Source organism: Eurosta solidaginis, chromosome 2, assembly GCF_040869045.1.
Source record: "Eurosta solidaginis isolate ZX-2024a chromosome 2, ASM4086904v1, whole genome shotgun sequence".
Taxonomy (NCBI): Eukaryota; Metazoa; Arthropoda; class Insecta; order Diptera; family Tephritidae; genus Eurosta; species Eurosta solidaginis.
The window spans coordinates 308,993,031-309,010,786 of NC_090320.1; the positions used below are offsets into that span (position 1 = coordinate 308,993,031).

The following is a 17,756-nucleotide window of genomic DNA, read 5'->3' on the forward strand; positions in this document are numbered from 1 at the left end:
TCCTTTACTTAGTTTTCCCTACAAATTAGCGGGACGGGACCTACTTATTTTATGCCGACTCCGAGCGGCACCTGCAAGGCAAATGAGTTTTCATTGAGAATCTTTTATGGCAGAAATACACTAGGAGTGCCTGCCAAACACTGCCAAGGAGCGACCCCGCTTAGAAAAAATTTCTTCTAATTGAAAAAACTTGTTTCTAAAATATTTATATTGCTTTGCCCGGTGAGTGAACCCAGGATCTTGTGATAGGTGGAGCATATCATTCATTTATATCAAATCTTCTTCGGCCAATAACAAACACAACAACAGATGATCTCGTCACCAAGGAAACGTGAGATTCGTTGATATATATAAATATATGCTTATGTATATATACATAGGTATACAAAGAAAGATTTTACTTACGTCTTTAATCGATATGGAGCGATTCATGTTTTTAAATTTGTGTTTGGCGCCATCCAGTTTATAGATTGCTGCATCCGTTACGATAAAAGCACGATCGGATGACTTATTATGTTTATTATATTTCTTTGCAAAAGCTGAAAATAAAATCGCATTATATGCTTCGCTATTTCTTAGGTTCTTTGCGTTAGTAGTATAAGACTGATAGCCTGAATTTTCGTGTGAGTTAGCCAAATAGTCACCAATCCATTTACGTTGTTGACCCCAATGAGGACGACGGCCTTTTATGGCAGTTGCAGCCGTGATTTGTAAGCGTAGTTGCGGCCATTCAGATCGTGGGTACTTTCGAAGTATCATATAAGCCCGCCAATTATTAAATATTCGTCGTAATTGAGGCTCTGTTTTCCGTGCAGCCAATGGTGGACGCGGCCATTGAATGTTTCTTCCATAGTCTCTCATATTTTTTGCGTTACGAAAGCGTTGAGCGAGCTGAAGGACATAGGAGCGTAATTTGTATGTTTTATAAGCTTTAATGATGGCGAGTGCCGAAATCATTTTTTTATAACTACGACGAGCAATCCACCCACGTACCTGCTTTTGTAATAATGTAACAATATGAGGAATCATTTCGTTACGTTGTTGTTCCAACGTGAACAATGTTTTAGGTGACCGTATGAATATTTTTGTATGTCCATATTTAACATCATTGGCAAAGCCTTTTTCTTCAATAAGAACTCTTACGCCATCGCGATCGCTACCAGCCCGGAAATTTGGCCACGTATATTGAGAGATCATTTTGTAACGCAAAAGAAACTTATCATATCGTTGTCGGTGAACAAACCCAGCCCGACGCACTCGCACATTTTCCAGCAAACCGAGATAGCGGACCTGATGTTGAACGCGATCATCGTCAAATACACTGGCACTCTTAATATCGTTAGGTTTAACACAACGAATGTAAAATGGCTCCTTCTTCAAAAGTGTGCTCACCAATTCCATCATAGAGCGCTGAAAAAGTGTTCCTGCTGTAAGGGGGCGTTTGGTAGTCGCTTTAATATCTTGGGCGCCTTCAGGCCACATTACGCTCAAGTTAGCATTTTTCGAGTGATGCAATAGTCGCTTAAAATCCTGGTACAGCGTATCCTTATTTTTCTCAATGAAGCCATTTATGTTATAAATAACATCACCGGCGTAATGTGTTATGCGGAAGTCTTCCCGGTGCTTTAACTCTTTATCCATTGGCTTCAATTGACGACTGCTGTAATGTGGATGAGCATTAAGGTTTTTATCCATCGCACCTAGAAGCGTTTCATCGGTGATCTTACCAACCGACAGGCAGGCTTCATCCATAATGGCGATCATACCTTTATGCGGTTGCTCGATCAAATCGCAAATTATCTGAGTTGAAAATAAATAAAGGAGCATTAGTGTCTAACGCACATAAATACATATACATAAGGGAATGAGTTCTGAACATATCAAGATACAGGTATATTCCAGTGTTGTTAATATCCAAAAATAATTACGACATATCAAAAGATTTCTTTCATGTCCAAGCAAAACAGATCTTTTTCTTGCAATAGACATAACTAGAGATAATAATAAAACGCACTTCGTACAGAGCATTTTCGCTGAACATATATGTACATACATACTCTATAATATTGTGATTAACTTTGAAATTAACGTAGATATAATATACTTATAGTCCAGCACGTGTGAGTTATTTTTTATTTGTACCTTAAGATTATGAGATGAAAATTTGAAATATAGATAATTTTTTCACCTAAATTCTGTAGTTTCGCCGTTTTCAGCCCTGAAAAATCTGTGCATGTCAGTACATTTTCGGGCAAACCACAGAAAATGTATCAAAAGATTTCCTTCGTAAATATAACCATGAAAAACATAACCATAAATAACGAAAAACAATTTTTTTAAGTTAAACGGTTTTATTGAAAAAAATACTTACATGAAGTAATAATAATACTAAAAGCTAGAAAATAATTAGGTAGGTCCTAGGTACTAGACATCACACTCCTCATCAATATAGGGCGTTGAGCAGACAATTAAAAAAAAGCGCTGGGCGTGTGAAATTCTAAAAATGTGAGGCGTAACATAACCTTATTAGCGTTCAGTTGGTCTTACTTATGACTATCAATAGAAATTTGACGCGTCCAACAATTTTATTTAATTGTCTGATCAACGCACTAGATTGATGAGGAGTGTGATGACTAGTACCTAGGACCTACCTAATTATTTTCTAGCTTTTAGTATTATTATTACTTCAAGTAAGTATTGTTTTCAATAAAACCGTTTAACTAAAAAACTTTTTTTTATTTATTTTATTTTCCAGTTTTTAGTCTTTATTTAATTGCCTATTATTTCTCATTCTATTTAGTTCATTTAGTGACTCATTACTACAAGGACTCTTTCCTGACAATTTCTTACAATCTAAGTCCTCAATACTCGACTCTGCGCCACGTATGCTTGTCCCTCCTCGAACTCCAAAATATTTTGATTCACTTCTACCGGACTATATGTAATATTTGTTCCAAATACGAAGCCAAATCGGACATCATAGGTCGTTTTCTATTCATGTATGTATTAGGTGTTGCAAATATGGACCAAATCGGTCCACAAATACGATTTTTTTGAATATCTCGACCTTCCGCCACCTAGCGGGGATTTTTTCATAGATCGTTTTCTATTCTTGTATATATTATGTGTTCCAAATATGAGCCAAATGGGACGACAAATTCGATTTTTTTGAATATCTCGATCCTTCGCCACCTAGCGGCGATTTTTTTTATGAGTCGCTTTCTATTTGTGTATGTATTATGTGTTCCAATTATGAACCAAATCGGCCCACAAATACGATTTTTTGAAATATTTCGATCCATGCGCCACCTATCGGAGTTTTTTTCTTATTATTGCATTGTCATCGGGTTCTGAACTATATTCCAATTTTCAAGTTTGTGGCTTATCGGGAAGTTACTTAAATTTCAATTACAAAATTCGTTCACAACGACCGTGCAGCCGGCCTGTCAAGTCAAGCTAAATAAAACCGTTTAATAAAACGCACTTCGTACAGATCATACATACTCCGTAATATTGTGATTAATTTTGAAATTAACGTAGATATAACATACTTATAGTCCAGCACGTGTGAGTTATTTTTTATTTGTACCTTAAACTTATGATATAAAAAATTGAAAAATAGGTTAAGGGTTGCCTCATTTTTTCCCTAAATTCTGTACTTTCGCCGTTTTTAGCCCTGAAAAATCAGTGCATGTCAGTACATTTTCGGGAAAACCCCAGAAAATGTATGCCAAATAAAGGAAAACAATCTTGGATATTCATATTTGTCCCCAATTGTAAGGTGGTAAAGCAGCCACTTCAGATATACCGTATGTATCTATCGCTTATATGATCCCCGTTTATAAGCGTGCCCTGGTTATAAGCACTACAGAAAGTGTGTAAACTTTTCTGAAGTGTATCGAAACTTTTCAGTGGTGGAAGTTTTTCTTGGTTAACCTCTTCTTTCATTCACATCTATATCTATATCTATCTATCTTCTATAAATCTTATCACTTCACACAGAATGCTCCGATTTTCCAACAGTTTTTTGCATTTGAAAACTTAGCAAAGTAAAAAAAAATAAATTATCTTCTAGGAATCAACAGGCATATAGCCGTGAATCCCCTTGAGACCATCATCGGGCTATTAAAACGAAATGTTCTCAAATAAGGCACATGTGGCAAGAAACCGTTACTCGCCGTTATGAAGCATCAACGTTGAGTGACTACTTGAAACTCGATCACTTACTCAGGTTGCAGTACCACTTACCTACTCAAAACGAGAGGCAAATTTTCAAAGTCATGGTTTGTTGCTCTAGTTTTGCACACCTCCATACTAGACCTGCAAAAGTATCGATATAAATATCGATACATCGAGTACTAGGTTCACAGTGCGATTATAGATGTTTTTTTCTAAATATCGAGTACTGTATTCCCATTTCTTATTCCTTTCTCTAGCGGTAGAATAACCAGCGTCTAAAATTTTGGTAAGACAAATAAAATATGAATAAATAAAATTACATACATTATGTCAGATTTGTGTTTATTTTAGATGAATACTTAACAAGTTGGTGTCTCTGAATATTGAAAAATTCTTACAAAAGTTCAATGTGAAAGGTACGTTATTTTTTCCGAATTATGTATATACACATATATACATGTATTCGTATATGTAGATATACACGCAACAGAAAACATCATTATGTTGGAGAAAAAAATTGTGTTGCCAAAAAGCTACGAAGTACAAAGTCAATCATTTTGATCCATTTTGACAAAATCAGTAATACTTTTGCAATATGCCACTAATGCAAAATATGTTATAAAACTAGTGGTAATACGTCCAATTTGTTTCACCATCTTAAACTATCGCATACAACTGCAAATTTAGATTCACATAGCTCGCCAAATAAGATCGATTTTTATATGAAAAAAACATATTAAGATCCATCATCACGTAAAAAGGCTTTTGACAGCACCCTACTAAGGTTTAGTCACCCCAGACGTTCGACCTTTTGTCATAGTGGATGCCATAGGGCGTTATAACTTTGTATATACCCTCGTTTCGCTGTATAAGCTATCATCGCGGACAACTTTGCAGCATGTGTTTTATGATCGTTTCGAAGACAATATTACATATATATATATACATGTACACATTGTAATTACATAAATGTCTGATATATACCTGATATTACTTTTAAATTGAGTAAGCGCTTTTCATTATAAAAAAAATTCGATATATATCGCGATATATACCCTATCGATATATCGAAAATACTTTTAAATTGTTACTTAACCAAATACTAAATTAGTGGTTAAGTCTTTATATATGTCATTAGTCTGTAAGAAATGTAACAATTTCAAGATGAGTAAATAAATAAATATCGATACCCTCCAATACTCCATACTAAGCAAATTACTATTTTTTGTTGTTGTGCTTACTTGTAACTGCTTTATGTTAGGAAATGTTTTGTAATTAATTTACCGCATAATTTTAAATAACTGTTTCTTTAAGTATACTAGTATGAAAAATACAGACAATTATATATTTGAAATTAATTTGTTGCTTTTGCTTTGCAAAATACTGTAGGTAGCTCCTTGCCTAGATTAGTATTTACGAGACTCTTTTTCCGGGAAGTGGACCAGAGGCTAATGAAATCAAACAAACTCTATTCATGGTGACGATTTTTTCCGGGAAATATCCCAGGGACCGACTGGGATATTTGGGCTAGGACTGTAACTGGAACTGGGACTGGGAATAAGGGATGGAGAAGAATAAGAACTAGAGCGAAGAGAGTGACGGAGAAAGAGATAGAGTAAGATGGGAATAGAGCGGAAAAGGAATGACGGAAAAGACGGAGAAAGAGACGCATAGAAAGAGAAAGGCAGAGAAAGGAGTGAATAAAAGGACAAGAAAAAAGGGAGGGAGAAAAAGAGGTAAAAAATTCTTAAAACTTATGCAGATAGACCACAGTTAGGGCAGAAAAATGTCTGCCGGGTCTGCTAGTAAATAAATAAAACAATAACGAGTCGATATTTTTTCTAAATTCAACTTTTTTTCGAAGTTAGAGCCCTTTTGGCACCCCTGAACAAGTTAAAGTTTTCTTCTTACTTGCGTTTGTCTCGGCCGTTTTTGCTCATTTTTGGCAGACTGGTTAGTTATTGTTGTAGTAGCAGTGCTTCGCCCCACCCAATAGGGGTTGAATGAAATATGGTGAAAATTGCCAAGTAATACTAGCTTATGTAAGATTGAACTGGCCGGTCCACGAGGACCTCACATAGACTGAATGAGTCCGTAATGTTACTAGAAGTTTATTTAACGACCAAACCGAAGACCCCTATCAAAAACGATGACCTATGTTATAAAATAACTCCGTTCTCTTGGCAAATACCAGAAGCGTTTCAATTAATCCGCTCGTCAAGTTTCATCACCTTGCCAGTATTTGTTAATGCATTGTCCCATTTTTCGAAATGTTCGATATCGAGAAAGGAGCCATAGCTATTATCTGGACCCGCATCGTTTAACGATCACGTATAGAACACCATTTTTATTCAAGTTATTGGATCAAATATGTATGCATTATGCTCAAAGTTGTCAACAGTCCGATTCGCCATTTTAGGCCTAGCGGCATGGATTCGCTCTAGTTTGGCAAGAGTTATAATGAATGGTGGCCACCGTGGTGTGATGGTAGCGTGCTCCGCCTACCACACCGTATGTCCTGGGTTCGCACCCCGGGCAAAGCAACATCAAAATTTTAGGAATAAGGTTTTTAAATTAGAAGAAAATTTTTCGCCCCTCGGCAGTGTTTGGCAAGCGGTCCGGGTGTATTTCTGCCATGAAAAGCTGTCAGTGAAAACTCATCTGCCTTGCAGATGCCGTTCGGAATCGGCATAAAACATGAAGGTCCCGTCCGGCCAATTTGTAGGAAAAATGAAGAGGAGCAGACGCAAATTGGAAGAGAAGCTCGGCCTTAGATCTCTTCGGAGGTTATCGCGCCTTACATTTATTTATTTATTTATAATGAATGGTAGGGTTGCAGCCATACCAGAAGGTGGCATTTATATGACGAAATACGATGGTTCCTTGGAATTCAGGTATATAAAGCCTTGGGAGATTTTCTAGCATTTAAGCCCAACGAAGTTTTGAAGGTTGGAACTTGCTTACTTAATTGGCAACCATTTAAAATGTTCTAGCCGTATAACAAGTCACGCCAGTCGCTTCTTCGTTTGGCTAGATGGGTCAGTTGGTATTACCAAAGGAATGCCAATTGCCTCCACCTTTCCTTTGCTTCTGTAGACGGGTTCTGATAAGAACACCTTTTTGGCCGGAACATCATATTTCATTCGCATCACATGGCCAGCCTAGCCGATGTGCTTTGATTTACTGGACTATGTTGATTTCTGCGTAAATCTTTGCCAGCATGAACATTTCTTTTACCTGACCTCTAAGAAGCCCGGCTCCTTGCTCCACCAATCATGCCATTACTAGGGCTGTCCACTCATGCCTTGATATGTCCTGGAAGAGTGACAGCTCTGGTGTCCTTAAATATGTATATTTCTTGCTGTACAAAGCTTAACATTTCATACTTACCTACGCCTCAACTCTCCACCTGTTCGAAACATTGGTGGAAGGAGAAACGGTAGAAGTTCCGAGTATTTTTTACGAAATATTATTAATGTTATTATGACCAATATCACCTTAGGCGCTAGAACCTAAGATCCTCAGGATTCTGTAACGTGGTCAAGGGAAACCTTGTTTAACAGGTTAACTTTTAAGGGCAGATTAAAAATAAACTAGATGTGCTGGAATGTAAGTTTGTTCAGAAAAAGTTCCAAGTGTTTTGTACGAAATATTATTAACGTTATTAGGACCAAATTCAATATTATTTTCACGATAGTTTTCGAGGCATACCGTAAATTCTAAATATTTGGATCGATTCATATTTCAAATAGGAGCTGTAAAATAGACGAAAAACCAAATCGCAGGGCTCAGTTTAATGGCGTATCTAATGAAGAGACCCCACTTAAGCAAATGTTTTAAGTATTTTTGACGACGGAGTTGAACCTAGGGTCCTTGGCATGGTAGGCGAGCATGATACTTTCCTACCAGGGCGGCGCCCAAGGAATCCAAATATTTTTCCTAAAATTGACAGGGATATTAGAAAATACTTCACTTTACAAAAATTCGGATTAAAACCCCGTTTCAAACTTAGGGTGTAGTTGCGACGATGTTTATATTACCTTATTATTGAAGTAGTCGATTTTAGTCCATTGTATGCCTTCTCTTTGATATTCCTCTTGCTCCTGTTTAAGCACCAGTTCTGTTAAAGAAAAAACGTAAGCGCGAATGATTTATGAATCTACATATATACAACACCTACCGATAAAAAGCTGCTGTAATTTTTCATTGCAATAATTGATACAAAACTGTTCAAAATTATTTCTGTCGAAAATTTCAAACCCATAAATGTCCAAAACACCAATCACAGAGTTGTAGCGCGCTTGTACCTTAGAACCGCGAAACAAGATTGCACGGTTTATTCGTGTTATGACCCAGGAAAATAGACGATCATAAATTGCTTTGGCCAAAGCATCCTTGCCATACTCAGCTTGCTGAGCGTTATGCTCTTTTTGCATAACATTGCCACCAGCAGCGATAACACGGGTGGTCAGCGAGTTGGAAAGTTCATTTTCCGCCACTTGTAATAACTTAGCTGCTGATTGCAAATGCGCTTTGTTTGTTATTACCAAATCGTCTTCGATTGCTGCTGAAAAAATTGGTGACATGTCATAATCCCAAGTGGCATATTCCCAAGTAAAAAAATTGGGATTATGACACTCCCCATGCAGTGTCATAATCCCAAGTTTTTTACTTTTTTTTTTACTTGGGATTATGACACTCCTCATGCGGTGTCATAATCCCAAGTAGAAAAAAAGTCATAATCCCAAGCTATTATTTTAAAGTTGTAAACAAGAACCGGTCTTTACAGTTAGGAATGTAAATATTTTACTTTGAAGGGAATGAAAGTTCTGAATCAGTTGAAAAATTTAGTGTGAACGAAATGGACGCCATAAAATATGTATATATCTCGGGTGTGCGAAAAAATAGTAAGCTTATTTATATCGAGTGTGGGAAACAAATTTATACCTATAAAACGACGTGGAAAACTAAAAAAAATAACTACAAACGTTACCAGTGTTACCAAAAGGGATGTCATGCCTCTTTGGATATTGACCAATTAACGAATGATTGCATAATGCGAAAAACCGTCCATGACCATGATTGTAATCAAGAAGCCCTAGCAAAAAAATTTCAAGTGTTGTCGAATCTAAAGAGCAGCGCTTCCCAGCCGACTTTAGATAACAACCGGCTTAGAAATATTTACAATGAAGAAGTGGGAAGGGATGTCGATTCCTCTAATGACATAACCTATGCAAGTGTTAAAAGGAGTCTTTTTCGCATTAAAGCGAAGGCAATGCCACCTGTACCACAAACTCGACAGGAGTTTATATCGCTGATTGAAGACACAAACAATATAAAGGAATTCGGGATGTGTAAAAGTGTTGAGAAACAAAAGTTTTATCAAACTACGGTGACTGAACTTGATTTTGCGTACACCGTTTTTTACTCAGCGCCTATGGGCGATCTCATTCAAAAGCATTTCACCGAGCATCATCTATCTATCTAAATGCCTTGTATGCACATAACTTCACACAGAATGATCCGATTTTAAAACGGTTTTTTGCATTTGAAAGCTTAGCTACGTGAGATGGTACAGTTAATATAATTTAAAAGTATATATTATAGGGGCGTGGCAAATTGCCAAAATGTAGTAAAAAGTCATAAAATTTTTGTTTACACAGCTATAACTCATAAACGGAAATGAATTTGAAAAATTCTACTTTTCAGTAAAACTTTGAAATATTTACCTTCGTTCTGCATTAAAAAAGATACTTGATTCCTTTCTTGTATCAGCCAAATTGTTTAAACAAAAGTAACATTTTTACCAAAAAATTCGTGTGTGTTATTGTTCGGTGTCAACTGTGCGAGCAAATTACTTTAGAGTAAGACATGATGCGACACATACGTATATACACATAGCATTCGCTGCGTTATTTAACTTCGGCCGTAGGTTTATAGGTATGTTTGTGTTTTCATATCAGCTTGACATACATATGTTTGTTCATACACAAATAATAATAAATGGTTAAGAATGCATACATCTCTCGAAAAATACTCTTTCGTTAAAAATATTGAACATTTCCTTAAAATTCTTAAACAAAAGTTTTATTTTTTGGTATTTTTGCATGTATCACTATCACTACGTAGTATAAAACAAAGTCGCTTTTTCTGTCCCTATGGCCCTTTGAATGTTCAAACCTTTAAAACTACGCAACGGATTTTGATGCGCTTTTTTTAGTAGATAGAGTGATTGAAGAGGAAGGTTTATATGTATAATAACATCCATTAAATATAGGGGCGTGGCAAATTGCCAAAATGTAGTAAAAAGTCATAAAATTTTTGTTTACACAGCTATAACTCATAAACGGAAATGAATTTGAAAAATTCTACTTTTCAGTAAAACTTTGAAATATTTACCTTCGTTCTGCATCAAGAAAGATACTTGATTCCTTTCTTATATCAGCCAAATTGTTTAAACAAAAGTAACATTTTTACCAAAAAATTCGTGTGTGTTATTGTTCCGTGTCAACTGTGCGAGCAAATTACTTTAGAGTAAGACATGATGCGACAAATACGTATATACACATAGCATTCGCTGCGTTATTTAACTTCAGGTTTATATGTAGGTATGTTTGTGTTTTCATATCAGCTTGACATATATATGTTTGTACATACATAAATAATAATAAATGGTTAAGAATGCATACATCTCTCGAAAAATACTCTTTCGTTAAAAATATTGAACATTTCCTTAAAATTCTTAAACAAAAATTTTATTTTTTGGTATTTTTGCATGTATCACTATCACTACGTAGTATAAAACAAAGTCGCTTTTTCTGTACCTATGGCCTTTGAATGCTCAAACCTTTAAAACTACGCAACGGATTTTGATGCGCTTTTTTTTAGTAGATAGAGTGATTGAAGAGGAAGGTTTATATGTATAATTACATCCATTAAATAGTGGAGAAATGCTGTTATTTTTGAAGTTTCTAATGTGATGTATATATAATAGAAAGTGGTGTTAGTTACACTATTTATAACTCAAGAACGGATGAACAGATTTAGCTAAAATTAGTGGAGGGGCAGCTTAGAACCAGGAGACAGATATAGGATACTTTTTATCCCATTCTGGCTAGGGTCTTGAAATCAAAACGTGGACTTGGGTAATTCTGGGATATGTTTATCCAAATAGGTATCAAATGGAAGCTGTTTATGTGTACTTTGATACGGGGTACCTGTGGGTGACTAGGGTCTCGAGATATAGGCCAAAACGTGGACGCGGGTACCCCTAGAATGTGTATACAGAATATGGATAACAAATGAAAGCTGTTGATGAGTGCTTTAGTACAGGGTAGTTTTCATACTTATTGGTGACTAGGGTCTCGAGATTGAGGCCAAAACGGGGACCCGGGTACCCCTAGAAAGTGGTAATACAACATGGATAACAAATGAAAGTTGTTTATGAGTGCTTTAGTACATGATCATTTTCATACCTATGTATTTGTGACTAGGGTCTCGAGCTATAAGCCAAAACGTGGATCAGGCTAACACTGGGATGTGTTTTTACATTATCGGTATCAAATTGAAGCTGTTGATGTGTGCTTTAGTACAGAGTAATCTTTATACCCCTGGGTGACTAGGGTCTCGAGATATAGGCCAAAACGTGGACGCGGGTGCTCCTAGAATGTGTTTATAGAATATGGATAACAAATGAAAGCTGTTGATGAGAGCTTTAGTACAGGGAAGTTTTCATACCTATTGGTGACTATGGTCTCGAAATGTAGGCCAAAACGTGGACAAGGGTAACACTAGGATGTGGTTTTACATTATGGGTATCAAATTAAAGCTGTTGATGTGTGCTTAAGTACAGAGTAACCTTTATACACCTGGGTGACTAGGGTCTCGAGATATAGGCCACAACCTGGACCCGGATACCCCTAGAATATTAAATGAAAGCTGTTGCTGAAAGCTTTAAAGTAATTTTCATTGTGATATTCAATTTAGTCGCATCAACCTGGCAAATCTAATGAATATGCATGCGAAGCCGAAATAAAGACATGAATTAATAATACCCACATACCTATTTACATACGTCCTATTCAATTTGCCTGAAATTTGGTATATAAATTTGCCTATATTAGTATTTACGATCCTTTTTTCGGGGAATGTATCCCAGAAAAAGCTTATTAAAATGTATGCAGATAGACCAAATTTAGAGCAGAACAAAGTCTGACCGGTCTGTTAGTTATTTAATAAACGCTACCTTCGCGGTTGTTCCACGGTGTGGATATAAGCAACTGCTTATTATATACATCGGACACGAAAACCATCTAAGTATTAGCTGCATCTTGAAATAATCAGAAAATTGCTTTCATATCATATTTTTGGGGAAAATCCTAACGGACATAAAGCCATAATTTCAAAATGGTCTTAAGTCTCATATAAATTTTAGTCGAATGGGACATAAAAACCATTTTTGCGGAGAACACCTTTCTGCGTTGGCGGCCTTCGGCCGCGCTTATAAAAAATAACCCTGGGCTACGCCGTGCCAAGTCCGGGTGTGTGGTATAACCGTGGCTACCGCCATGGTGATGTCCTTCTGCGTAGTACACCCTTCTGCGTACAACAGCATTACAACAAACACATGAAAATGCTCAACTTCTTTCGCAAATATCTCTTGACAGAGGCAAAATTTTTAATGAAATAGCGTGACATGCAATCATTAACAAAAATATTGCTTTATGTCTCATTTCGAAAAAAAAAACTTATGGCGTTATGTCCCATTATATTGAGACTTTATAGCATATGCCCTTATGTCTCAATGAGATGGGACTTGACGCCATTAACTTTATGTCCTATGGCTTTAAGACACCTCACCATAAGTGATTACGCAAAAACTCAACTTTCACCGTTTTAGGTATTTCCTATAATACATGTGTTAATGACAAAAAACCAAAAAGCGTACGAGCATTTATTTGGATTTATCAACAGTAACCTGTTACGTCTGGAACCCACAAGTTTCATGACCGATTTTGAGCTGGGACTCCGAAATGGTATTAAAAAAATATTCCCTGATGCTAAGCTAAAGGGTTGCTGGTTTCATTTCAAGCAAGCAGTGCGAAGACGAGCAATCAATTTCGAAGAGTTGAGCAAAATTCTCAGCAAAAGCAGGGATGCCAAAACGGTTCTCAATAAATTAATGTCCCTACCTCTTCTTGATCCGGACAACATTTTGGATGGGTTTATTTTATGTAAGCAGGAAGCACTAAACAATGAAGCCTTTCAGTATGACAATGGCAATGTTTTTGACAGAATACTGGAGTATTATGAAAGGCAGTGGCTTGGAAAGGTAAATCTTTATAACTTTATGTACCTACATGAAAAGTAATATACGAAATTTCTTTTAGATAACTCCTGGGCAGCTGTCATTGTTTGGAGAAAATGTGCGTACGACCCATGAAGGTCACAACAGCTATTTGTCGACAAAAATGTCCAAACATGGTAGTGTTTGGGAATATATCAAATTTATTAGAGATGACGAGCTACAAAAATATACAGAGCTGAAACAAGTATTAGATGGTGCTTTGAACGTGTTCGATAGACCGAGAAAGAAGTCTAGAAATAGCCATAATGTAATAGATATACTATGGCAAAAGCTAAACTCCAAAAAAATTTATGTAAATATGTTTTTAAAAACCGTCAAAAATAAATGGAATGGGTTTCTTGACGAAAATTTGGAACTTCCCATATGCAACGACGAAGAAGAGAAAGAAAATGAATCTGAGGACGAGGTCGCAACTGTAGCTAAGGACATTCTTTGTGAAGTATGCTTTACTAATAAAAAAGATACTATTATAAAACCGTGTAGACATGGCAAAATATGCGGCCCGTGCTTTGAAAGGATGGCCGAGAGTCACAAATAAAACCATACTTTAATTTTATGCCCGTTTTGTAGGCAAGTTGTTGAAACATCTAAACAATTCTTTATATAAAGGGTTTACTTTCTTGAATTTAGTTCCTTTTATTTTTATAAGGAAATTTCTGAAATTCTTTTGTTTATTTGTATTTCTCAAAATAATTAATTAATATAGTTATTTTTGTTATATTTGACCAAAAACTTGAAAATAAAACTGCTAATAAAAACCATGTAAACCTAGTCTTGTTTGGTGCGATTTTTTAGTTAAAGATGTCATAATCCCAATTGCATAAGGAGTGTCATAATCCCAAGTAAAAAAAAGTAAAAGACTTGGGATTATGACACTGCATAGGGAGTGTCATAATCCCAATTTTTTTACTTGGGAATATGCCACTTGGGATTATGACATGGCACCGAAAAAATTACATTTGGTTATTTATTGGTATTCTAAACTATTACGTATAAATTATACATACATTGGAATTCAATATTGCCCAAATGTAAAATAGCGGCAACAATGCGCCAAATAGTATGCACTTCCTCAGTAGAAAATCCAAGTGTTTTAAACGCGTTATTTGTGCTCTTGTAGTCTATTTTTTCAGAAAGTATATCCATACTGCCCTGGTTCATGTAATGGTAAAGACTTGGATCTTTACAAAGATCAAAATGATGTAACTCCGTATCGCTAGCACCTCGTAAAAGCTGTAATGTTGTAAATGGTATATGTTAATTCAGGAAGCACAATTTTTTTCATTTTATAATATATATGTATAATCATAATAACAGTTGTAAAGATATCTATACTAAATATATACATGGGCGAATCCAGAGAAGCACTCAACGAGAAAATATTCCGATTTTTTCAGTAGCCACTATCGACTTGATCGGTGGTACATACAAGAATAGAAAGCGACCTATGATGTCCGATTTGGCTCATATTTGGAACAAATATTACGTACAGTTCGGTAGAAGTGCCATCAAAATATTTTGGAGTTCGAGGAGGGACAGGCATACGTGGCGCAGAGTCGAATAAAGTCTTTGGAAGGATTATGTATTGAGAACTTAGATTGTAACAAATTGTCAGGAAAGGGTCCTTGTAATAATGAGTCACTAAATGAACTAAATAGAAATAATAGGCAACTAAATAAAGACTAAACACTTGAAAATAAAATAATTAAAAAAAATTTTTGAAGTTACACGGTTTTATTGAAAACAATACTTACATGAAGTAATAATAATACTAAAAGCTAGAAAATAATTAATTAGGGCGTGGATCAGACAATTAAAAAAGGCGTTGGGCGCGTTAAATTTCTAAAAATGTGAGGTATAGTAAATCCTTATTAAGGTTCAGTTGGTCTTATATATGACTATCAATAGAAATTTGACGCGTCCAACGCTTTTATTTAATTGTCTGGTCCACGCCGTAGATTGATGAGGATTGTGTTGACTAGTACCTAGGACCTACCTAATTATTTTCTAGCTTTTAGTATTATTATTACTTCATATAAGTATTGTTTTCAATAAAACCGTTTAACTTAAAAAATTTTTTTAAATTATTTTATATCCTACATAAGTCAACCGAAAAAATCGGTAGTCTCAATCGAAAAAAAGTGTATGTTAGCATTGCTCATCCATTCATCGGTCTATACGTCAGCTTATTTGTCCGAGGGATCATCATCACAGGTTTTTCTGCAATAACTTTCGTTTAAAGAAATGTATTGTGACGAATATTTGCAACACTAAGGGATACTATCATCTCTAAGCCGATGCTAAGCAGTGACTTGAATGCACATCAATAAATCAATCATTATGTCTACACATATATACATTCACGCAGCGGGGAAGAGATGCACAAACACATGCAGATATCTTGTCTGAGATGCTCCCAAAAGTATGCAATTATAATTGTGCTCACATATACACGCGCATATGAGAAGCTATAAACGTAGTAATTTTATAGCTGATAACCAACTAGTAAATTGTAGAAATGGAAGCGCCTAGAAGTATGCGAACGAGAAATCACAGTGTATAAAGGCAGCAACAGTAGAGGCACGACAATCATTTAAGACGCTATCTGGCGAGCAATAGTAGTGTTATTGTGAAGTACTTTAATAAAGGCCATTTTGCATTATTAGAGTTGGGATTGTACCGGGTATTTACCATTTTTATGGGTAAATACCAGGAAAATACCCGGAATATTGCTTTTTTGAATCTTTTTTTTGGGTATTTAAAAAACATTTGAATCGAGGCTGCTTGGAATTACAATCCAGCAATTAAATTTATACGTCATTTGAAATTAAAAAAATTTCGTTTTGATTTTAAACAAACAACCCAGCAAACACTCGGAGATAACAATTAGTCCGAAAAGAGTTCAAACTTTGGATCGTTTGCACTCGTTATGAACTCATTTATGAGCCTCTAACATAAGTCTTATTTATACAGTTCTCCTTCCGATATCATATATGATCCTTATTGGCCTCATATACTGCTAATTTTGAGTTCTTTAATGACACTACTTCAGGGCTTTTAGGAAGAATTTTTTACACATATCCGAAGTGGAAAACATAGGGGAGAAAATTGTTGTGATAAAGCTCCCATGAGGATAAGATAGATGTGAAATAAGTATTAGTTGAATTAATTAGTTATTTAGAATTTTTATTCCGGAGCTGCCTAGTTTACTGTTTTTAATGTTTTTCGTTTGCTCATAATTTCATCAAATTGGAGTCTTAAAAGACTCTTAGGTGATAGCACTTTTGAGGCTGATATTTTTAACGTATTTCGGACCTATATTGAACCCCAGAACTGTAAGCGCTTTAAGAATGTTTATAGGGCTAGAGCTACCTCTCAAACATGCTCACGACGCTCATAATTTAAGAATCCGAAACGAGTCGAAGATAAGAGGGCAATGTAGGAATCAGAAAAACGTCGAAACGCGTAGGAGGGTTAAAGAAAATTTAATTTTTGCCATTTATTTAAGGGCTAAAAGCTCTTAATCTATCATGCAAAAATTGTCTTTCATCAAATATTTATGTTCGTCAAAGCGAGTTTGGAACAAATATTGATACTTTTTTACGACAATTTTTCATTTTAATACAAAATGAATTACGTTTGTACATAATTGTTACCCTTGCCATTCTTTTTTTGTATAAGCATCGACGAATGCTTCTCAATATTTTTAATGTGACCGAAAAACTGCCACTCTCTGTCCTGGTGTGTCGAGCTATATATGCCTCCAATAAGCGATGGCAATGCCCAATAAATAGGCTATATAAGTGTCAGATAATCAGAGTTTATTAGAGTTAAAAATGGCGCCACAGAGTTCCAGTAGATTATAATATGAGCTGTTTAAAAGCGTTTTAAGGCTCATGTCGGACTCTTATTGAGGCTTATAGAGGACGACCATTGCAAGAAGGGAAATACATTGGCTTCGGCCTCCCAAATGAGCTCATACCGACTGTAAAAGCTCCAGTTTAGATATTTTATCCGACTCTTTTTTGACTTAAAATATTTCCTGGGTAAACTTAAATTTTTGCAACGACATGCATTATTGTTAAATATTTTTGAAAAACGCTGATTACAGATTAAAACTAATTGAACCGATAGCGTAATGGATACCAATATAGCACAAATTGTGTACATTTTGGATTAAATTTGTGTGGTTGTTTCCCATATTTTCCAA

General features: G+C 35.6%; 2 protein-coding genes across 2 annotated transcripts in view; one reads left to right on the forward strand and one right to left on the reverse strand.

Moving 5' to 3' along the window:
* Positions 1–17,756, reverse strand: part of Myo31DF (Unconventional myosin ID) — a 90,587-nt gene that overhangs the window by 32,175 nt on the left and 40,656 nt on the right. The window contains exons 5-8 of the mRNA XM_067769067.1: positions 14,554–14,779; positions 8,360–8,743; positions 8,220–8,299; positions 406–1,800 (exon numbers count right to left, since the gene is read on the reverse strand). Of these exons, the coding sequence (XP_067625168.1) occupies positions 406–1,800; positions 8,220–8,299; positions 8,360–8,743; positions 14,554–14,779 (2,085 nt within the window). The remainder of the gene's footprint in view (positions 1–405; positions 1,801–8,219; positions 8,300–8,359; positions 8,744–14,553; positions 14,780–17,756) is intronic.
* LOC137241448 (uncharacterized) lies at positions 13,085–14,121 on the forward strand. Its single transcript, XM_067769064.1, has 2 exons — positions 13,085–13,510; positions 13,569–14,121. The coding sequence occupies exons 1-2, from the start codon at positions 13,103–13,105 to the stop codon at positions 14,082–14,084; spliced, it is 924 nt and encodes a 307-aa protein (XP_067625165.1). The 5' UTR covers positions 13,085–13,102; the 3' UTR covers positions 14,085–14,121.

Bases quoted from the DNA above. Each gene is read 5' to 3' on its own strand.
- LOC137241448 (XM_067769064.1), top strand. From the start codon at position 13,103: ATGACAAAAAACCAAAAAGCGTACGAGCATTTATTTGGATTTATCAAC. The intron at 13,511-13,568 runs GTAAATCTTTAT...AATTTCTTTTAG, and splicing joins AAAGGCAGTGGCTTGGAAAG to ATAACTCCTGGGCAGCTGTC.